Source organism: Numenius arquata, chromosome 5, assembly GCF_964106895.1.
Source record: "Numenius arquata chromosome 5, bNumArq3.hap1.1, whole genome shotgun sequence".
NCBI classification, from domain to species: domain Eukaryota; kingdom Metazoa; phylum Chordata; class Aves; order Charadriiformes; family Scolopacidae; genus Numenius; species Numenius arquata.
Window position 1 is genome coordinate 21,450,834 of NC_133580.1, and position 23,439 is coordinate 21,474,272.

General features: G+C 53.1%; 1 protein-coding gene across 3 annotated transcripts in view; it reads right to left on the bottom strand.

The window, feature by feature from the left end:
• LOC141464472 (UAP56-interacting factor-like) overlaps positions 1-22,447 on the bottom strand; it is a 31,213-nt gene extending 8,766 nt beyond the window's left edge. The window contains exons 1-10 of one of the 3 annotated variants that reach the window (XM_074147412.1): positions 22,350-22,447; positions 19,729-19,844; positions 18,944-19,065; positions 14,442-14,584; positions 12,385-12,506; positions 11,474-11,555; positions 9,846-9,889; positions 9,685-9,759; positions 8,985-9,096; positions 6,927-8,234 (exon numbers count right to left, since the gene is read on the bottom strand). In XM_074147412.1, coding sequence (XP_074003513.1) covers positions 8,139-8,234; positions 8,985-9,096; positions 9,685-9,759; positions 9,846-9,889; positions 11,474-11,555; positions 12,385-12,506; positions 14,442-14,584; positions 18,944-19,065; positions 19,729-19,742 — 810 coding nt within the window. In that variant the 5' untranslated portion in view covers positions 19,743-19,844; positions 22,350-22,447 and the 3' untranslated portion in view covers positions 6,927-8,138. Of the gene's footprint in view, positions 1-6,926; positions 8,235-8,984; positions 9,097-9,684; positions 9,760-9,845; positions 9,890-11,473; positions 11,556-12,384; positions 12,507-14,441; positions 14,585-18,943; positions 19,088-19,728; positions 19,845-22,349 lie in introns of those variants that run through there. The other 2 variants (XM_074147411.1, XM_074147410.1) reach the window with 2 other exon arrangements.
• Between the last annotated feature and the right edge of the window lie 992 nt (positions 22,448-23,439).

Sequence of the window (23,439 nt, forward strand, 5' to 3'; positions counted from 1 at the left end):
GCTGGGGACCACCTGGCCGAGGGGGTTCCTCTTGCAGCTTCTCCATCTTCCCCAGCCCTTCACAGCTGTTTGATGCTGAGGTCCAAGCAGGACACTTTCCTGATGGTCCTTCACCTTCCCATCGCTATCAGCATGAGGAAGAAACGAACGCTTTTTCCCCTCGTGTGGAGCTGGTGAACCATGAAAAGCTGGTGAAAAGGCTGAGTTTTATTTTCTCCAGGAACTGAGATCCCTGAGGAATCTGCCTCCCCTGCATCATCCTTGTGTTGAGGTGGAATTAGTCAAATTTGTTGCAGACGATAGCAGTTTTTCAGGAAAAGGAGCGAGTTCCGGACAATTTATAGGCTTATGCAAAACAGAAGTAAATCAGTCTTGTTCTAGTCTCTAGCTGTTTGGACCATGCTCTCTTCTCATTGCACACAGGCAACTTCCATCACCGCTAATATGCAAATAAAGATATTTGACCTCAGTCTTTCCTACAGGGAGGAAACCCTCAGCCATGCCACGTATCCTAGAGCCAAGGTTTGTTGCATGTCGGACCGTATTTTCTTCCTGAGCCTGAACCCATGTGGCTGAGAAACCCACAGGCTCCTGCACTCCCATAGCTATTAGAGAAGATCCAGACCTTTAAGGGTGTTTCAGCTCAGTCTTTCCTCAGGTGAGGTTTTTCTCCAGTTATTTCCCATATTGCTAGTTAGTGTTATAACTACAAAACTGTAGTGATGGAAATTGGGACTCAACCGTCGAGAGCTCTTTAGTCTGTTGTTAATATATAGCAGGCAGCTCGCAGACACTGAAAATGCCGCTAGATTCCTGTCTTTACCCAGGCATTTTCTGCATACCAAAATCAACTGCGGTCAAGAAAGAAACCTTGGATTGGTCGACAGTGAGATCCTTTAAGCAAATGCACAGATGAATCATTGTGCTGGGTCTAGGGCCAGGGAAAAATCTGAATTTAGGATGTGTGCTCTCTGCAGGCCCACAGGAGGTGTGAAACCCGGGACCTCCTGCAGATGCCTCCTTGGCAAGGCCAACTTAGCACGGTGCAAAAGGGGCTGGTATTAAATCCTGCTGTCTTGGCTGGCAGCGTTATGTGGTTGTGCTCCCCGGCAGAGCTGCACTCCACGGTGTGACACACAAGAGAAGTGAGGTCCCTGCGTGGTGGTGGGAGCACCGTTCAGTGAGTGAAGCTCTCAGTGCTCTGCCAGAGCTTCCATGGGGTGGGTTTTTGCATGAAGCTAGGAAAATCTCAAAAATTGAAGGGCTGCGCATCTACGGCAATAGCCTTCCTTATATCTCATAGGTAAGACAGCATATTCAGCTACAGTGCATTTGAGAAGGGGATGCCAGGACCGGGGATTTTCCATTTGTGGGCTTTGAGAAGGGCTCTTAATAGGGCTGGGAGAAACTCTGCCAAAAGAGGCAAAATGCAGACTGGGAAGGGACTTCTGCCTTTATACACTCCTGGGGGACACAGGGCAGCAGAGAGGGGAGAGCCATTTCAGCAGAGGATAAGGCTGACTCAGGAGCAGGCAGAGATGGCCACACTCATTTAGGCTGGAAAACTGAAGCTAGGAAGGGTTTTCAGATGCGGGGGTGCTGGATGCCCCCCGCAGCAGCGGAGGGAGAGCCTGCCTGCCCCAGGTCCTGTGGTGCCTGTGGCAGCCTCTTATTTCTCCAGTAACAGTCACTGGGAGGACAAAACACGTGCAGAGCTTCACCTGTTCCTGGCACTGCTGGGAACACAGTAGGCTCCACGAGGTTTATGAACGCTCTTGGCAAGAATGACAAGAAGCTCCGTCCCCGGAGCAGCTGGGGGAAGACATTACCAGCTGCAAATAAACTCATAGACAACATAAATCATCCTCCCTCCGTCCTTCGCTTCCCACTGGCCTGGGTTCACTTGGGGGCCCTGACAGTCACCACTCTCCATCTTCACACATCTCCATCTTACATCTCCTCGCTCCACAGCAAGGTCAGGGACATCCTCAGCCTCCAGGGATGGGTGGCCACAGAGCGACGGTGCCATCGCCCATCTGAGGGTGGGGAGCCTGCACCCTGCCATCTTCCTCCTGGACCCCAGCAAGAGCAGGGTTAATAGTTGCAGCCTGGTGTGATTTAGAGGCAAACACCCTCTCCTCCAGGCTTCACCTACAGGAAGAGCAGATCTCACGGTTCTCAGGCACCTGCGTTTCTGCAACACAGCGGGGCTGTTAGCGCAGTGCAACAGAGGGGGACGCGGGGACAAAGGTCTCCAAATGCTGGTGGTGGGACAGGGATTCCCATTCACAATGAGATGCAGCTGCGGATTAATTCTGGCCTGGCAGTGTTTTCTCTGCGCGTTTCAGAGTCATGAGTCAAGCTCCAAACATCATGAGGTTGACTTAGTAACATATGACATTAAAAAAAAAAATATATTAAGAGGTTCCTTGTTTTTTCGGCAGCTGACGCCCAAGCTTTTAAGTTACTCTTGGGTCACAGTCTTCCCCGCACAGACACAGCACTGAAAATTGACTTTTTAATACAGGCAAACCAAGATTCTCACCTCCTGACCTGCCTTCAGGAGCCAGGCACCATTAAACACCACGGAACTTACAGTAAAACAGTAAAATCGTGAGAGCTGGCAGCAGTCCTGACATCACCAGGAAGGATCTGCTTTAGGATATGGCTTAATACTAAATCCTAATCCCCTGATCCTGAGTGGATAAAGCCCAAATCTGATTTTTCTGTTCCTCTTGCCTCCACATCTTAGCACTTAATGTTATGTTGCCTATAAAAGTGGTCAGAGTTGATCCAGACGAACAGTGGGAATAAGACTTCAGCGAATGAAACCTGCAATGGGGAAAAATCTCTCTGTCTTGCAAATGGAAGTTAAAGGCCCATTAATCGAACTCTGGAAGAGGCTGTCCCTTTTCCAGGATACAAAGCTGCTGCCCCTAGTGCAGGGCACAGGTTCCTGGCAAAGCTAAGGCTGGGCTGGAGCAGGGCGAGCCATGAAAGCCTGACATCCTGCCCATTGCAGCGCCTCAACTGGAGGGACTGGGATTGCCCGGTGCTGTCTGGGGGGATGCCGCTGGTTGTTCTGGTCCTCTAGCAAAACGTGGTAAATCCTCTGGGTTCGTAGCAATGTTTCCTTTCTCACCTAGCACTATGCTGGGCTAGCATACTGGTTTGTTCAGAAACGAGATGAGGTTTCTGGAAATAGTTTATAAAGTACCATTCGATCTTCCACAGGATGTTTCCCCCCTCCAGGCTGTTTTGCTGTCTGAGCTCCAGTTTGGGGCACCCCTTGCGTTTCAGCCAAGGGGTTTGTGTGTCTTTTCCCAGCTTGTGGTGACTCTCTTTTCTACTGGGTTGCTGCCTGGCAAATGCTCTGCTTGTAGCTCAGTTTGTCTCAGCCCCTGAGGGAAGCGCGGTGCCTGAGACGCTGTTTGGATCTCGGGTTTCTGTTTAAAAGATTTTGCCTGTGGTTTCTGGCTGCCTGAATCCCTCCAAGGATCCCTAAAAACCAACAACTCCTGTTGCTGACAGCGGGTTCCACCTCCACCGACGCAGCCAGTTCATGCCCTGCCTGCAGCCACTCAACGAGTGCCGGCACCAGGATCCCCCGGCAACGGGGATCTCTCCCCGCAGGAGGGACCCTCAGCCCCCGCGGGCGATGCCGTGGCTGCTGCTTTGTTACCGGGATGGATTTGACCAACAGGCTTGTCCCAAACCACACATTTTTATTCTTGAGGCACCTGCTGCCATGCTCCTCCCTGGGCACCACATTGGGACCAGCCTGGCCACACGTGTGCCCCAGGATGCTGGGGAGGAACCTGATGTACATCTCCAGGTCATACAGCCCTAAAATCAGCAAGAACTGACAAAGGGGGAAATTCGCAGGGAAAGCTGGCCTTCTAACCCATATCTGTTAAGCTCATTAAAGGCATCAAATGTAGCATCAAACCAGACATCCCGTAAACAGCCAAGAAAATGCCAAACCTCAGCACCGGTGCTTCAATGGGGACATTGGGCCCTTGGGCGCGTCCTCTTGTAGCCACCTCTCTGGGTGCCCTCTCTGCCACCTCCACAAGCGCTGCGAGACCGGCCACTGCACAAAATGGTCCCTGGGAGGTTGTTTCATAAACCAATATAAATGTGCCTCAGCCTTGCCTACTCCAAGGGGCTATTCTGGGTTAAAAAGCAACTGGAATGTTAGGAATTATTAGGAGAGGAACAGAAAACAAAGCAGAGCCTCCCTATAAATCTATCTCAAATAACTGTGTCTGCTTCAGCCCTGCTGTCTCAGGCAGATGTAGCAGAGCTAGAAAAGGTGACCAGGGGGATGGATCGGCTTCCGTCGACACATAATGATGTATCTGATTTGGACCTCTGCTTCTAAGCAGTATTCTCTTTGTGTAAGGTGAGATCAATGGCGAAATTCCATTTCTGCACCTCACTTATTTAATGGCTGCAAACAAAACTGATTTAGTAGGAACTAATAGTGGACTTAAATCTGAAATTCTCCTTTTTCCTCTAAGGAAGTTCGGTCCTTCAGTCGGATACATAGAATGAGGTATTTTTCAATTTAATTATCTTTCCCATCTTTTCCTTGAGGTAGCAATTCGGGCATTTATATTTGACAGTACTGACTTAATATAAACATAGTTTCATTTAAGATATCTTTATTGCAAATTCATATACACTCCAAAAAAAAAAAAATATCCAATAGGCGGCAGTGGACAAGTAGATACACTGGGGCTTTTCTAGAAAGGTGGTGAGGGAGAACACAGCATGGGTCTATAAAATGCAAAAGGCATACAGGAACAAATAGTCACTTGTAATACTGGCCTTTGGAGGCAGACAAATAGGAAGCAAACAGCAAAAGGCAACAGTGGAAGGAAACTCCACCAAATGCTGTTAAACACGAGGATATCAGCGGCTAATGGGAGAAATCACTGTGGGTTTCATTCGATCCTGGTGTCCCCCTCCCGGGGATGCTCCACGGGGACCCTCTCCTGACCCTGTACGGTTCCTCCTGCACTTTTAAACCTCTCGGACCCCACCAGAGGTTATTCTGGAGATGGCTTTGGCTGGCCTGAAACAGAGTAAAAACGTTTTCCGGGTGGCAGAGCTGCCCCTCCCCGGTGGCCCTGGCCTGAGAGCAGGCGGCTGCTGCCACCTCCCGGGTCAGGGACCACCATCCCGCCCGTGTGGCACCGCGGACACTCCGGCTGGGCGAGCGCAGCTCCGGGCCAAGGCTGGAGAATCCTCGGCCTGGCTTAAGAGACACAGGACTGATATCCTTTCTCATGCCTGGGAAAACTGCACTTTTAGAAGACGCTGGTGTCCAAATTTGTGACAATATTTACTTTCTCCCCAGCTCTGGGGTGCGGGTCTCAAGGTCTCGGTGTTTTTGAGCTCCCCAGGTGAGGGGACGAGGAGGAGTGAGACCCGGGCACTTGACCCAAGCTGCCAACAGGGTTATTTCATACCATGAACGTCACATCCAATATAAATTAGAAAAGTTTGCTGCGTAGCTGGCTCTCTCCCTGATGGCGGCGGGTCCAGAGAACTCCTTGCCCCGGTGCCGGAGCCCTGAGCCCTTCCCTTCCTCCCGAAGCCGCGGCGCTCGCAGGGTCCCACATTGGCTATCCCTGCTGGGAGTGCACGGCTTCTGCTGGGGAATGGGCTGGGGATGGTCCTTGTGGATTTTATATTGGTATCGGGATCAATGCTCATGCTTTAGTGTTATTAGTGTTAATTATCTAGTCTTATCCTATTAAATCTATTTATATTTCCACCCTCGGGTTTCCTTGTTTTTTCCCCGATTCCCCTTCCTGGGTGGGGAGGGGTCATGGGGTGAGGGAATAATCGTCTAAACAACAACAAATTGTTGTGGGTTCCTCAAACCACAACCAACACGCTGAGCTGCGTCCCACCGACAGCCTCCCCGGAGAGCCGCCGGGTTCCGCACACCCCCCCGCACCGCAGCAGAGACCGCCCCAGAGAGAACGGCTCTGGGGTTTCAGTACACGGCAGAAAGGGGTATTTTATGCCTGTCGAGTGGGTGGACTCCACGCCCTCTCCCAATGTTTTTAACATGACGGTTATGCTTTTTTGCTACCTGTAAATTCAGTGCCCTTCTGAGCAAAGCCTGGGCCGTCTCTCGCTGGGGTGGGAACCAAGCTAGAAAAAAAAAAGCGTAGCTTTTATCACTTTTTTTAAAAAAGCCTTTTAAAAAAAAGCTTTTTATCAGCTTTTTTTAATTGAGGGGCTTTTATCACCCCTCAATTTTAATTCCAGGAGTACTTAAAAAAATATAAGGTACAAATTGCTGAAAAAACACCTATTTGGAGAATGGTGTCAGGGGGCGTTCCGAACACGCAGGGGATGCTGCACACTCAGCCACTCCTTCACAACTGAACGGCTCCATCCCTTTGCATCCTGGTTTAATACGTGACCAGCTTTTCTTAGCGAGTCTACCACCTTCTGTCATTATTTATAGTGAAAGTTCAACTGAAATCATGGGTATTGCCATTTGTGACAGCGTTTCTTCGTCATCTTCCATGACATCCGGATTATTTGCATGAAGGGGTGACGCCTTCACTTCAGGTTCATTAACCTGAAAGTCTGTTTGCATTCGTTTCGCTTTGGACATACCGGGAGCCGGGTCCACTCTCATGATTTTGCCGATAACATTAAAGGCCAAAGACTCACCGCAAATATTTTACAAAATACCTCTTGAAAACCTCCCACTGCTCTGGCTGCGCTTTGGAGCCAGCTCTGGAGCAGCAAACTGCCCGCTCGGCCCACGGGGGACACCGACGGGGACTGCAGCCACCCCAAGGTGCCCCCGTGGCCACGCACACCGTGTCCCGTACGAGGGGCTCGACTTGTGCCAAAAGCCAGCTCCAGAGAGAACGACCGAAACGACCCGAGGTGACGTTTGACAAGTTGGCTCTTTATTCAGTGCATTGGACTCGTACATCACCGCTCCGTCAGCGAACAACATTTCACACATCCCTACAAAACCGGCGCCAAGTCCAGTCTCTGGAGAAAGGTGCTCGGTGTCAAACGCAAAGCTGTCTACCCCGTATTTGCTTCAACAAGCACAACCTAGAGCCCAGGAGAGGCCGCGTCCAGCAGAGTCGGAGCTGGGTTGCAGCAGGGGGTGGAGAAGGGATCAGTGACTCAGGGCTGGTGCAGGGCTTCATTAACAAACGACTAGACCCAAGTCATTAACATCTCAGCCAATGTTTATCGACACTGCAGAGCCCAGCCTCCCTCCGGCAGCTGCTGTTTCCATTATGCCGGTGTTCTGAGCGCGGGTGGAGCTGCACCTGCGAAATCCCTAATGCAATCCCTAATGCGAAATCCTACCGCAGCCCTGGGAAACCCGATTTGGGCTGGGGCAGCCCGTCTGTGCTCCACGCTGAGCACAGCCACTCTGGTGACACCGCACGGCACGTCCCCACGGCCACGCCAGCAGCAGCAGTCAGAAGAGCATGGCAAACCAAAGAGAAATGCAAGCCACTCAGGCCTGACTACCAGGGCAGAGCGAGACATTTTTGGGATGGAGGAGTCCTGCACGGCAAAGCTTGGGGCAGGGATGTCTGCAGACACAGCACACGAGGCAGCCGGGGTGATGCTGGGGAATGTGGGCAGCTGGGGCATCCCCACTGGTGCCACCGAGGGGCAGCTCCCTCTGCCCCTCACATCGCTCCCCGCTCCACCGCCCAGGCGGGCGGGCACGTTGTCCTCAACTCTGTCCCACGGATGGGACAAGGCAGGGAAGGCCCCGGGGGTACGGCTGGGAGCTGGTGCCCCCTCCCTCCTGCAGGTGTCACCCCGGGCAGCGCAGGGTGGGCTGGCAGGGGGACAGGGCTGGTGCCAGCCCCCTGGCAGAGAGCAGGAGCAAATCCATCTCCATTCACCCCCTCCATCGCCCTGCTCGTGTCCCACGTGCCCTGTGCTTTGCCACAGCTCTCGTCCTGCCTCGTCCCTGCCCTCAGTCGCTCACTCATTCAGCGTGTAAGGAAGGAGACGGCACGTTGCCAAATCAGCGCTCTCGGAGGAAATCTATCAAGTTTTATTGAGCTGCCCGTTACGGGGCCCGGACTGTTTCGGGCAGCCCCCGCGAGGGGCAGGTGGTGCTAAGGCATGGTGACCGTCCGGCCGGCGCTCCGGGCTGCTGTAAAGCGCCTCTTATTCCTCAGCCCAGAGAACCTCTCATCCAGCGTCAGGCTGGTCTGCGGGGGAAAGGGAGAGCCAGTCAGTCCCGCGTCTCCTGGAAAAGCGTGGCCACACTTGCAGCAGGGTATTGATTAGAGCCCATCAGTCAGGACGGTGCTGGGCAGCCAGTTAGTCAATTAAACCACTCAGCACACGGAGACAAGGAGCTCGACAGACTGTGTGCGTCTGGAAAACCTCCAAGCAGTGCCCAGCCCCAAGACACCAGGCGTCCTCAGCAGGAGCAAGCAGATGGCATTTGAGCACAAGGCATGAAGTAAAACCAAACCGTCCAGACAAGAAATGCCGGCAATGAAGAAGGTGGAGCAGGATTTCCGACCTGCCCCAGGGCTTTTGGACTGTACTTCAGTGTAAAACGTGGCACCGAGAAGGTCACCAAAGCAAAGAGAGAGCAAAGCCCAGAAGTGCTGTGTGTCCCTGAGGAATGGGGAGCACCGACAGTGAAATGGTCCCCCCCGGCCAGGACCGCTCACAAGCAGCGTCTCCCTGCTCTGAGCAAGCACACGGATAGGCCAAGAGGGCCCAACAGAGTTGGGGAAATTGGGCTGAGTCTGCAGTTGCTGAACAGTCTTCTCAGGTGCCTTCAGTTGCATGAGCGACCCAGCCAACGGGGCTATGGGACTCGCCTCCCGGGTTATGCCAGACAAACCCAGCCGGCAGCCCCAGACACCTGAGCGTGATGTTAGGAGCCCAGCGGCAGGGCTGCTGGAGGGTGCCAGGCGCCGCCTGTCCCGTCGACAACCCTCTACCTGGTTGGCCATGGCGCGGAAGTTGAACCTCAGCAGCACCCCCTTGGGCTGGGGCTTGGCTGGCGGCGGCGGGGGCCTCCGGCTTCGCAGGAACGGCCGCTTGGACCCGGGCCTGAGGAAAGCACAGACCTGCTGTCACTGCGAATGCTGAGGCAGCTCACGTCCCATCATCCGCAAAGCAGCAAGGTGTCAAGGAGACACCCGCACGCCGCGCAGAGTCTCAGCGCCGGGGACCACATCACATCAGGGCTACCACGGGGGTGCCCTCTGCACACAGGACGTGACACGAGCCCTCACCCACTCCTCTCTCTGCCCCTCGCTGGGTGCCTGGGTCACCAGCTCAGCCCAGGGGTGACACTGTCCCCTTCCAGCCTCTGCTGGCCTCCCCTGGCACAGCCAGCCCACCGTCTCCCTTTGGGGTGCACGGCGTTTCCCCTGACACCCCACCAAGGGCACGGCCGACCTGTCACCTCCCGCCACCACCACCTCCTTCTGTTTCTCCTTACTCCAGATATCAAACGAGCGCAGGGTAATTACCGTCTCCTTTCAGATAGGCCGAAACATCATTTTGCCAACCATTTTGGATCTGAACCGCTCTCTGCGCACTCATTATAGAAGAAGGGAAGCCGCAATAATGCTAAAGGGATTTACCACAGCTTTTGTAGGGCTCCCATCTGAACAAATCACCTCATTTACTTACACGCCGGCCTGGCCCGCCTGGGGATTAGCCACAGAAACCGTCAGAACCGCTCCGGGGCTGGGTTTCACTTGCCACCTGCCGGGACAGGGAGATGCATCCAGCTCCAGTTCCAGCGTGAAAGAGCACATTGTGTTTGCAGCGTGCCTTTGTTCACCAATTACCTTCTCATCCTGGGTGGTTTTCCTTCTCTATTAGCATCCATCTGCTGCAAAATATATTTAATAAAGAAAAAAAAAAAAGACTTAAATAATTACCTCTTGGCAACAACAATTCCATTTCCTGTATTTCATTTGGTGTATCCAAATAGCTCTTTCCTTGCATGCTGACAAGAAATTTCACAGAATCACAGAATCATAGAATGGTTAGAGTTGGAAGGGACCTTAAAGATCATCGAGTTCCAACCCCCCTGCCATGGGCAGGGACACCTCCACTAGAGCAGGTTGCTCAAAGCCCCATCCAGCCTGGCCTTGAACGCTTCGAGGGATGGGGCAGCCACAGCTTCCCTGGGCAACCTGTTCCAGTGCCTCACCACCCTCACAGCAAAGAATTTCCTCCTAATATCTAATCTAAATCTCCCCTCTTCCAATTTAAAACCATTACCCCTTGTCCTGTCACTACACTTCCTGACAAAGAGTCCCTCTCTGGCTCTCCTGGAGGCTCCCTTCAGATATTGGAAGGCTGCTATGAGGTCTCCCTGGAGCCTTCTCTTCTCCAGGCTGAACAACCCCAGCTCTCTCAGTCTGTCTTCATAGGAGAGGTGCTCCATCCCTCTGATCATCTTCGTGGCCCTCCACTGGACCCGTTCCAACAGTTCCACAAATTTGCTAATCTGGGGTTTCCTGCTGGCACGAGGATCTGTACGGGGAGGCTTTACTTTGCCCTGCTTGTGCTGCTGTACAGCCTGCAAGGTTTACTTCTATCACCTGCCCACGTTTTACTTTCCAGCTGCTAGATTAAGCTGCATTAAGAATTGCCTGTCCTGCAAATACTTTCCTGGGAATACACTCACTATTAAAGTCATCTGTCTCTCCCAGGTGCTTTTAGAAGCAAAGATATGACTGGGGAAGGGCTGGTAAAACCGAAGGCTTGTCACCAGCAGGAGGTTGCAGAACAAATGTCTCAATACGGCTCAAGCGGCTGAATATGAGCCGGCAGTGTGCCCAGGTGGCCAAGAAAGCCAACGGCATCCTGGCTTGTATTAGAAATAGCGTGACCAGCAGAAGTAGGGAGGTGATTGTCCCCCTGTACTCAGCACTGGTGAGACCCCACCTGGAGTATTGTGTCCAGTTTTGGGCACCTCAATCCAAGAGAGATATGGAGGCGCTGGAGCGGGTGCAGAGGAGGGCAACGAAGCTGGTGAAGGGCCTGGAGAATAAATCATATGAAGAGCGGTTGAAGAAGCTGGGACTGTTTAGTTGGAGGCAGAGGAGGCTGAGGGGAGACCTCATCACTCTCTACAACTACTTGAGAGGACATTCTAGAGAGGTTGGTGCTGGTCTCTTCTCACAAGCAAATAGCGATAGAACAAGAGGGAATGAATTCAAGCTGCAACAGGGTAGGTTTAGACTGGACATTAGGAAGAAACTCTTCACAGTAAGAGTGATCAGACACTGGAACAGGCTGCCCAGGGAGGTGGTTGAGTCACCATCCTTGGATGAGTTTAAGAGTCGCTTAGATGTGGTGTTGGGGGATATGGTGTAGGGGAGAACTTTGTAGAGTAGGGTAGATGGTTGGACTCGATGATCCCAGGGGTCTTTTCCAACCTGAATGATTCTATGATAATACTGACCCCTCTCTGAAAGTTGGCTTTGGAGAACCGCTGCGGCATCCGCTTCTGCTGGAAGGCTGGTCCCCGGTTCAGCAGGAAAGGCCTGATGGTAGAGAGATAAAAGGACATCCGTGAATAGGAAGCCAGGTCTCGCCTAAAGTTTAATGCTGAAACACCGAACCCGGCATGATATGAAAAAGCAGCATAAGAAGCAAATGAGGCTGAGTGTTACCAAGTTCAGCCCAACAGGTTTTTTCTGCCAGCAAAGGATTTCAGAGGAACTCGTTTTTCTGCTCAAATGAAACAACAGCTTGTGTTTGTTCTGAACTCTGCCCATTAAAAAAAAATAAAAAAATCATGGAAGAAAACCACAGAAAAAAATCTGGTCAGAAGGGACCTCTGGAGGTCATTCAGCCCCTGCTCTACTCAGAGCAGAGAAAGACGGGATTGCAGGGGCGCCTGCTTTCCAGCTGGGAGAACAGGAGGATGCTGATGAGACAGGCACCGGGGCTGTACAGCTCCCCGGTGCAGCGGCTGCTCCTGCGGCCTCTCTCCAGGACATGCTCCCTCCCCCTGCCTGTCCCTTCCCGCTGGAATCTGGATGTCCTGCCTTCATGAAAATAAATGCTATTTCACCCTCCAAAAACTTTCCCCAAAGTGACAGAGAAAAAGCTTAATAAAAATACAAAGGTGACATTTTCCGTGCTTTCTAGAACAAAATGACGGATCTAATACCTGAATTATTAACTACCAGCACAAGGCCGTGTTATTTCCAGGTGCTTTCCTAACATACCCAGGGGCATTCCTCTCACGTTGCACGGACACGGGACTGCAGCTGCTCCCAGCTGGCAGGGACCGAGAGTGGAGCCCCAGGAGCTGCACGGGGAAGTCACTGAAAACCTAAAAAATCCCAGATTTACCCGAGATTTTACCTTCTCCCCGGGGCGTGGGTGCTGGCAGCAGCTGCTCGGAATCTCTTGGGGCCTGGGGGCGGCCGTCGCCGTCCCTCGGGCTGCCCACTGCTTTTGGCGAAAGCGTCGTCGTTCCTGTTGCCCTGAAAGAGCCGGGAGAGCTCAACCCTCGCCACCCGCGCCACCACCTCGCCTCCGTTCCTCCCCCGCCGACGGAAACGCCGCTGCATTGAATTTGGCGTTTTTCTTTGGCTCTGTCCCGGGGGGGAAATCCCAGCTCCGAAGCGCCGGTGGGGACTGCTGATACTGCCACCGTCCCCTCCCTGCGTCAGCCCCGCGCTGGGGGCTCTGCGTTCCTGTTCCCCCTCTTCTCATTCCCAAGCGCTTTGCCTTTGCAACAGAACGACCCTGCTCCGCAAGGGCTTCTGGTTTGTTCCCTCCCTTGGTATTTTCTCGATGGGAAACTGATTCCTCGCTACATCTACTAAAACCTGGTCTCCTCCACGGCGTTGTGTACCTACGGCAGGAATATTTCTACCCGGCAGTGTCGCTGTAGTCTCGACACCGGGACTTGGCGCACACCGCTGCCAACAACCCGGACGCGTGGCTCCGTTCCTGGGCACAGAACGACAAGCACCAGGAAGAATGTTTCATTCTGATGGTGCAGAAATGCCCCCAAAAATGAGCCGAGGGAGAGCAAATCTCGCACAAGCCAAGCGTTACAGCTTGGCTCAGGTTCCCTTTCGGTCACTGACTCTCTCCTGTTTGGACACGTCCGATGCCCCGTCCAAGCCCCGAGGCACGAAGCGCGTCCGAAGCCCCACAGCAGCGCGGATCCTCCCGCGGTCCCTTACACAAACTGCCACAGACTCTGTCCCTGTCGCTTCTGTGGGACAGCCCCCAGCACTGTCACTACCCCTAATGGAGACGCCTTTCCACATTCCTCCCCACTTGTGTTATTTCTGCAAAATGGAAGCTACGGCAGAATTCTGCCTCCTAGAAACTGCTTATTACGTTCTGTTAATGCCCAGCCACACTCAATATCCGAGTCACCACAGCCTTTATTTTCAGGACTAACCACACGCCATGCACATGCATGCTCGCTTTAGGGCTCTCTTATTTATACCCCCAGGACGCAGCCATTAAATGTGCCATCGTGTTCGCCACTCGGGTGGTTTTTTTTAAAGCTTACTGAGCATTCGTGACCTCCTAATTGAGTGGATTTCCATCAGCGCAGAAAAAACCAACCCCCTCTCACAGAGGACTATCTACCCACTTGATTCCCACCTTCTATGCCAAGCCAGCTTAATATCACTGACGCTCGGAAGAAAAGCTGTAAGAGTTACTTTAATGGCGAACGCGTACCTTCCTTCCCACCTCTAGAGTCTTACAAATAACTCAAAAAAACCCAAATGAAAATATTTCTATCTTTTTTTAAAAGCGTTTTTGAGCAGAGACAAGGCCAAAACATTTAAACTTGTAAAAAGGGAAAGCCACGAATGAAGAAAAAACGCATTTTACACTGAAGCACGTGGGGCAATGTGACCCACGGATGTCCCGGCACTGGGAATGAGTGTCTCGGGGGGATACCCACTGGCTGGTGAAACGTCTCTGAACCAAAGCCACCTGAAGTCAACAACAGGCCATCCTTTGACTTCACTGGACCTTGGGAAACGCTCTGGGTGCTAGACAAATAATGATGAATCTTAACATACCTCCTCTAAATGATAACAGTAAGATGAGATGACATGGAATTTGTTTTTATGGAAATGTTTTCAAATCTTCTAAGAACACATTTTTTAAAAAAACTTTTTCGTAAAAGCCATGGGGAGAGATGCAGTAAAATGATGCAAGTCATAAGCTTATAAAACCAACTGGAAAATTGCTATTTTATATGCACGTGTGTCTGTACTCACCTATGCGTACAAATGCTGTGCACAGGCATATAAAAGATGGTGCCTGTAAATTTTTTATGTAGATTGTTCTTTGCGGTGATCCAGGATCATAAAAAAAAATCAAAAAATACAGCAGATTTGGACGTGACACTCGGGAAGAGCTGCACCTTTCTTACCCCTTACCTCCTGAGCCGACGCCTGGCGATTCAAAGGGCTCACTCCGTTCAACGCGGCAGCCGCCCTTCTCCTGGGACCGGGCACAGTGTTCCTGAACTGTCTCCGGTTGTGTTGTTGTTGTCCAAACCCTCTTCTAAAACGGTTAGGTCCTACGAAAATAAACTCTTATTTTAGCATCCTGCAAAACTCAATTTATGATTACCATTTTACAAATGAATTACAAGGTTAACTTAGTATGATACAGGAGTATCTATATAAGTAGCGATGCAAGAATCACATTATTTTATTCCAGATGACTAATTTTGCAGAATATTAAATAATTTATCTTTCCAATGTCTTTCTGACATTCTTATTATATGTAGGACTGACAAACATATTATTAGATTTGAAAGTATATAGAAGAGAAAAGCCTTCCTTAATTCTGATTCCTAATAAAGGCAGGAACACTCGCATCAGGAAACCTGTCAATCTCCCATCGGAGCTCACACTGATAAGAATTAACTGTGAAATGGAAAAAGCCTTTTGACACAGATACGCGAGTGAATCGAGCATCCAGAAGCCAACGCCAGAAGCAGCCCGGGATAGCTCTGAGTGCTCACATTATAGCACTTGACAAGTGAAGACTGGACCATAATTTATATATGTATATGTATTTATTGGCTTTTTTTCCATTTTTTTTTAGCTGGGCATATCCTTACTTAGGGCATATATTGAAGGGGGCACCTTCTGCTGCTGTTTTACGCACCCGCACAGCACGGACACACCAACAGCCCATCCTGCATTCAACTCTTTCCCCTCAGCCTGTTTATGCTTTTGGAGCGTGCCGAAGGGTCAAGCGAGAGGAAAGCACCCCGTCAGGCGGAGGCACAATCCATTAAAGCCTAATTACTCCACGTGACTACTACTCCCAGAGTCATAATGAAGCATTTTCCCAGCGGCTGTACCACTCGGAAACAAGCACATCCGCTCAGAGGGGAGAATAAAGCAGGCACAAGGCAGCATGTGGCAGGGGGCAGCTCCCAGAGAGCAGGACCTCGCCGGTGCAACCGCACAGCCCTTAGATACAGGTATTGATCCCAGACCATCGATCCCCACCTCGCAGAAACGTATAACACTCTGCACTGGTGAGGCCACAACTGGAGTATTGCATCCAGTTCTGGGCTCCCCAATTCAAGAGGGATAGGGAACTACTGGAAAGAGTCCAGCGAAGGGCAACAAAGATGATTAAGGGATTGGAGCATCTCCCTTATGAAGAAAGGCTGAGAGAGCTGGGACTCTTTAGCCTGGAGAAGAGAAGGCTGAGGGGAGACCTTATCAATGCTTATAAGTATCTAAGGGGTGGGTTGAAGGAGGAGGGAGCTGGACTGTTCTCAGTGGTTCCCAGTGACAGGACAAGGGGCAACGGGCACAAGTTGGAACATAGGAGGTTCCACTCGAATATGAGGAAGAATTTCTTCACGGTGAGGGTGACAGAGCCCTGGAACAGGCTGCCCAGGGAGGTTGCGGAGTCCCCTTCTTTGGAGATTTTCAAGCCCCGCCTGGATGCAGTCCTGAGTAGCATTCTCTAAGCAATCCTGCTTCAGCAGGGGAGTTGGACTAGATGATCTATATGGTCCCTTCCAACTCTAAAAAAATTCAGTGAAATTCAGTGAAATAACGACTTGGGGCAATTCGAAATGACGTGTTGTAAGGCAGCGGTGACATCGCTGTCAGGGGCCACCGCCGCAATGATTAATGAAGGCTTCAGCCGGCGCGGGCTGGCATCGCCGGAATACAGGTGAAGATGATGGGAGCTGCTCTGGCTCTGGGACAGAGGGGCAGCAAGGCATGTCCCTGGGAAGCTTCACTCCCGATGGCCGGAGGAGCTGGTTGGGAGCACTCACAAAAATGTCACACTCTTCACCAGCTCTGCGGGGCCAGGAGTTATTTTCTTTGCAAAGGATGCCCTCGGCACAGAGGTGCAGGTGTGTGAATGTTCCTCTCCCGACAAATACTGGAATTTTGGCAGTCTGTGTCTTTTTTACCAGGTGTGGTCTCGCTGCCTTTAATGGCCCATTTTTCTCCTCCTGGTTCTGTCCCCACAGCCTGTTTTTCCCTTTCTCGTTCCTGCCAACATCCACCTCAGGCTTGCCCCTCTCTCTTGCCTGCTTGCCAGACGGCTCTCCTGGGGGCCACCAAGCCTTGCCACATAGCTCTGCATCTCCTCTGCGGCCAGTGACCGAGCCCAGCTGCCTCTCCTGGGCATCCCTTCGGTGTGAAGGGAGGCACCAACTAGAAAATCCTGCCCTCACCAGTCAGTCCCTATCAGCATCAGTCCCCATCAGCGAGCCTCTGCGGCAGCCTCATCCAGGGCCACCAGCCTCTGAGGGCACCCCGTGTTCGCCAGCTGGGGACCAAGGTCTCCCTCTGTCACCTGTATCCCCGAGCACGAGACGGGACAGGCCCCATCTCTGCAAAGCATCCAGCAGGTATTTATTAATGCAAGAAGATTTGAATAAAGCCCCCCAGCACCAGCAGCTGGGGAAGGCCCCCCCACGCCCGGGTGGATGCCCAGAGCCTGGTGCTGAGCACACCGGGGCTGGCCAAGAGGCACCGCTGCCCAGCACGACCAGTTTGGGGAGAAGCCCCGATGCCTGACAGACTCTTTTCCCAAGGAGATTTGAAATTCAAATTTCTTGTCATTAAAAATCATCTTTCCCCACCGGGGAGATGGTTTAAGCCATATTCCAGGAGGGATAACAGCACTCGGCTCGCACGAATTCTCTTGCTGGTTTAATCAGCGTAATACCCTTCTCCATCCTCCGTCACTATAGCGCTGGGCTGTTCCGGTCGTCATTTCGATAATGGTTATCACATCTCAGCCCAGAAGGGACTGCTGCATTTCAGCAGGGACTGAAAAGAAATGAGCCCCTGAAGAATTACGGGCTAAATTCTCAGTCGTGCTGAGCTTCGCAAAATTGCCACTGACATCAGCAGCGGGCAGCACGGTGGGTCTCTGCGCTTGGCAGGGCTCAGTTCAGGCTCAGACAAAACCTATGAAATACTCAGACTAGCAGAAATAATTCTACAAGTGAACAGAAGGTTCTTCTTTCTAAGGAAAGGCTTAAAAAAAAAATAAATATTTCATTTGATTTATTTGACTCTGCATGCAGCAGTCACTTGAGTGCGGAAGAATATCAAAGCCTGTGTTTTCAACAGAAAAATCAATTTGCAAAGGGCAATTACCGTCAATTCTGTTTTGAACCGGAACAACCCCCGGTAAGGCAATATGTGGTGAGACCGAGAACACGAGAGGGGGAGGCAGATCGGAGATGAAACTCTAACCATTCTATGATTCTATAACACAGTGTCCAGCTTTGGAGTCCTCAACACAGGAAGGACATGGACCTGTTGGAACGGGTCCAGCGGAGGGCCACGAAGATGATGAGAGGGATGGAGCACCTCCCCTATGAAGACAGGCTGAGAGAGCTGGGGTTGTTCAGCCTGGAGAAGAGAAGGCTCCAGGGAGACCTCATAGCAGCCTTCCAATATCTGAAGGGAGCCTACAGGAGAGCCGGAGAGGGACTCTTTGTCAGGAGATGTAGTGACAGGACAAGGGGTAATGGTTTTAAATTGGAAGAGGGGAGATTTAGATTAGATATTAGGAGGAGATGCTTTACTGTGAGGGTGGTGAGGCACTGGAACAGGTTGCCCAGGGAAGCTGTGGCTGCCCCATCCCTGGAAGTGTTTAAGGCCAGGCTGGATGGGGCTTTGAGCAACCTGCTCTAGTGGAGGTGTCCCTGCCCATGGCAGGGGGGTTGGAACTCGATGATCTTTAAGGTCCCTTCCAACTCTAACTGTTCTGTGATTCTATGATTCTATGAGCAGGACTGCTCCCAGCAATCCCACTCGCCCGACGTGCCTTTGGCACTCCAAGGGAAGATGGCAAAACATCTCTAAAATCTTCAATGAAGTGATTTAGCTGTAATTTTTGGGGGGAAAAAAAAAAAAAGAAAAAGCAAAATTTTGATAGAGGTGGCATTTCATGCAGCAGATCACTTTGGTTTTGTAGATAAAAGCTAGTGGAACCAAACACAGATTAGTGTGTGATCACTTCGTCTTACAAAAAAGCCCATCATAAAAATAGCATGGTTGGCAAAAGCGACAAATTAGCTCCAATAACTGAGCTATCAAAGACAGTTACTGAAGGGGTAATTTAAGTGTGTTCTGGGAAAAAGAGGATTAGGAAGAGGCATAATTAAAATATGCAAAGCCAAAAGGGAATAGAGAACAGATATTAAGTCACTTTGAATTAGTAATTCATGAGAGGCTGGAAGGGAGAGAAACGGATGAATTTATGCTCTGAAAGGGCCCTGATATTCCATTGTTGCAGAGAGAAAAGCTATTCAGAGCCCCAGTACATCTTATACGTGCACAGGAATTAGATAGAAGGATTTGAAAGCTGTATTTTGTTAGAGAGCCGTGTTTTCCAGCGTGGCAGCCCTCCCCGTCCCTGGGCGCTCACCCACCTTGCAAATTCCTCTGCATCCAGGCGCGGAATCGGGGCCGCCCGGACCCGAATGCCGCGTTCCTGTTCTTCACCTGCTGCCCCCGCCGGTCCCCCGTGGCGCTGGCCTCCGTTTGCTCTTTCCTGTGGCGTTTTATGATGTCATCTAGATGGAAATGGCAAAGGGGAAACCCATAAAACCCGCACTTTCCCCCACCGGTGATTCCCACTTTTGGCGCTTTTGCAATTGTCCGCAGTGAAAATGGAGCTCGCAGTCCTGGGAGCTAGGCTGGCTGGACAATGAAAGATCAAGCTTAGCTCAGAAAGTATAATAGGACCCATTTAATCAGCTCCCGCGGGATGGACATTAGAGTGCTCCAGATTATTTAAAAACGTGCTGCCATCCGGCACGTATCCACCGTGTGCAGGACAGAGAGTCCAGAGCCACGTCCCACCGAGGGATCCAGCCCTGCATGGATCCATGAGAATAAGGGAATATGGTTTTTCGGGGGTACCAGGAGCTCAGAGGTGGGCAGAGAAGGGTTTTCAAGAAGGTCACAACTGTTGGGGGGCTGCGGGGGAGGTGGTCAAAGGGGGGAGGATGGGCACGCTGCGAAGGCTGCTCCAAGGGCTCCCCATGGCACAGGGGCACTGCCACAGGCAAGGGACGTGTCCCTGGGGTATAAGCAACACAAACGCTGTTATGTGTGACGCAAACACAAGTGGGATGAATGTCCCCCGAGAACTGAAGCTCGGTGCGATGTGGGGGCTGCAGGGAAGGAACCTCACTTGCAGAGGGCGACTCACAAGAAAGGGGACATGGTGGTCCCGCAAACACTTGTGGGTTCACCAGGCAGTTGTAGGATGGTTCCCTTTCAATTCACATCTCCTGGAGCCAGTGACCTGCGTGTCTTTCCTCAGTGCTTTAAAAAAAAAACAAAAAACAAAGCAAGTTTCTGGCCCTCGGTGGTATGAGATGCTTGAAGCCACAAACCTCCACGGCTCAAAAACCAGTAAGCAAATAAACGCAACATGCACAACGAATATCGACAGCACTTGGTGTTTTAAGTTTCACAATCCTCAGGACCCGACCCTTGGTTTTCTGGCTATCTGGGATAGACGCTCCTGCTTAATTACTCAATACAGCTAACCTAGAAACAGCTGGATAAGGACGTAGCAACCGCAGAGGAAGAACCTCGTAGCTCCTGCCGTGGTCTGGTGAAGCAGAGCGGGAGAATATCCCAAGCACAAGAGGATGCCTGCTCTCCCCTGCCAACCTGGGGTTCTCCCGCATAGACCAGGGACACAAAGGAAGGTGAATCCACCTCCCGTACCCAGAGGATACCTGATGACGGGGTTTTGAAAGCTCACGCCCATCCTGAACAAGAGGTTTTAACTCTTTAAAAGACGGCACTGGAAGTTGAGGTATCCGGACATGAAGGAACCACTTTTAGATGCAGAGCTCTATCAAAAAACAGCTCAAAGGCCCTCAGTTCTCAATGAGTTGGTCCAAAATCAAGGGGATCCTCTTACTTCAAGCTGTTCTGATGAAGAGGAAAGGCAAAGGGATATCTCCTCATTAATTCACATTTTCCAATAATTTCTTCTTTTAACCTCAAACCTTCCAGAAAATATTTAGCAAGCAATAAAGCCACATTTATTAAGCTCCAAGCAGAATGTTCTAACTTAACAAATTAGTGAGGAAAGCATCCAAATCAGGCCTTTTCCCAGGCAGTGGTCACTCCAGCCTCTTAACGAATCACTGGAGTGAAAGCACAGAAGTGCCATTAGCTTTCCATGGGCGATTACCACTAACGGCACCTCATACCTCCAGCGCTCGTCACTTGTCATTTTCTATCAAGAAACTCCTGCGTCCAAATTAATACAAAGCTCAGGGAAAACAAACAATGGCGGATGTAAGAATGGGCTGTGTGACTGCTTTTGTGATTCCCCTATCAGGTCTGCCGGGAAGAGGGCACACTGGGAGAGGCTGGGCATGAATGCGCTAATGTTCTCAGCTAAGTGTGCCTTTGGGACATGAGCTATTTGGGGCACAGGCTGCTTTGAAGCACATTGACAGCATCCCTGCTTGCTCTACAGGGAGGTGGACGCACACATCCAAGGATGGGCTGTCGGGTGGGCTATCTAAGGAAGGAGTGGAGATGAATGCTCAGGTGCCCACTCTGTCACCTTTTGGTGGCTTTTTTTTGCACAGGTACGAGTCGTTACCCTGCCTTTTGCATCCATAAATATGATGGGGTTAACAGCACAGTGTGACAGAGTACTACCTAAGGCTGGAAGGGATCCTGAAGGTCATCTAAGGTACCCCTATGCCCTCAAGACAGAATTAGATCTATCAGGGCGGCTTTAGAGCAATTCCTGCAGTTTCCTGTGACTGCTAAGGCCCAACAGATCTGAAAGCACAGAAACAACCACCTGACGGTACAGTATCAGTTCTTCACCAGTGCGTCTGTTTTCCAGTTCTCTCTTCTGTCCCGGGCAAGGTGTACTCTGGATGGAATATGGAGGTGGACCACAGGGGGTCTACTGAGGGAAGCACGAAGGGCGAGCAAAAGCAAAGGGAGTATTGCAGGTCAGCAAACAGAAAAAGGGGGTGCAACACCATGGGGAAAAAACCTAAATGAAAAATTAGGGACCCACTATTGCTGGAAATTCTCATAGCGGCAATAAAATCAGGGTGCCATCAGCCGAGGCATCAGTTTGAGTTCAGAGTGGAAAACGTTCCGCTTTTCCTGTGGAGTGGCTCATGGCTGGGGAGAAACGCCATGAGGTTTTGGGTTGGGAATGGCTGCCCCCATCACAAAAGGTGCTGGTGGATTCCCCTTCCCCAGCAGAGACCTCAACACCATAACCCACCGAGAGCTATCGCCCGGGCGGCGGGAGTTAATACAGGGCAGTTGTTTATGCAGAGTTGCCGCACCCGGAGCCAGAGGAATGGCGAGCATCACGAGCGGGCGGCTATAAATAGCCCGCAGGCCCGGGGACATGCCTCAGATCCCCATTTCAATAGAGGCCTCATTTATATAAGCCCCTCCCGGGGCGCCGGCCGCTCCCCCCCCCCTCGAGGTTTTGGGGTGCAAAGCCCGGAGATGGGGGTGAAGCCGTGATTTCCGCCCCCCCCCCCGCCCCCCCCAAAAAAAAAACAACCGGCGGCTACTTCGCCTTGTCCCGCCCGCTCCCCTTCCACCTTCCACCGCCACCGGCTGCGGGAGCCCGGGGGCACCGCCGGGCCGCCCCCGTTCCGCTGCCCGCCTCCGGCTGCCCCGAAACCGCACGGACAACGCGAACCGAACGCCTGGGACCCGCGCCGGGACCGCGACCGGCATCGCCACCGGCCCCCCCCCGACAGCGCCCTCGGCCCGCCGCCCCCGGCCCGGCAGGGACCCCCCCCGCCCCGCCGGACCTACCCAGGGACATGTCGATCTCCTCGGCTCCCGGCTGCGGCCCCGCCGCGGGGCCCGGCCCCGGCTGCGGCCCCGCCGCCTCCATGGGCTCCGAGCGCTCCGCCGCCGCCCCGTGCGCCCAGTGCGCCTGCCCGGAATGTGCCGGCACCGCCACCGGCACCCGCCCCGCCACCGGCACCCACCCACCGGCACCCGCCCCGCCACCGGCACCCACCCACCGGCACCCGTCCCGCCACTGCCCCGGCACCGTCACTGGCACCAGCACCCACCCACCGGCACCCACCCCGCCACCAGCACCCACCCACCGCCACCGCCACCGGCACCCACCCCGCCACTGCCCCGGCACCGGCACTGGCACCCGCCCCGCCACCGGCACTCACCCACCGGCACCGCCCCGCCACCGGCACCCACCCACCGGCACCCACCCACTGGCACCCGCCCCGCCACTGCCCCGGCACCGGCACCGGCACTGGCACCAGCACCCACCCTGCCACCGGCACCCACCCACCGGCACCGCCCCGCCACCAGCACCCACCCACCGGCACCCACCCACTGGCACCCGCCCCGCCACTGCCCCGGCACCGGCACTGGCACCAGCACCCACCCACCGGCACCCGCCCTGCCGCCACCACCGGCACCGCCACCGGCACCCACCCACCAACACCCGCCCCGCCACCGACCCGCCACCGGCACCGGCACTGGCACCAGCACCCACCCTGCCACCAGCACCCACCCACCGGCACTGCCACCGCCACCGGCACCCACCCCGCCACTGCCCTGGCACCGGCACTGGCACCGGCACCCACTCACTGGCACCCGCCTCGCCACCGGCACCCACCCACCGGCACCGCCACCGCCACTGGCACCCACCCACCGGCACCCACCCCGCCACTGCCCCGGCACCGGCACTGGCACCAGCACCCACCCACCGGCACCCGCCCCGCCACCAGCACCCACCCACCGGCACCGCCACTGGCACCCACCTACCGCCACCCACCCACCGGCACCCGCCCTGCCACTGCCCCGGCACCAGCACTGGCACCAGCACCCACCCACCGGCACCCGCCCTGCCGCCACCACCGGCACCGCCACT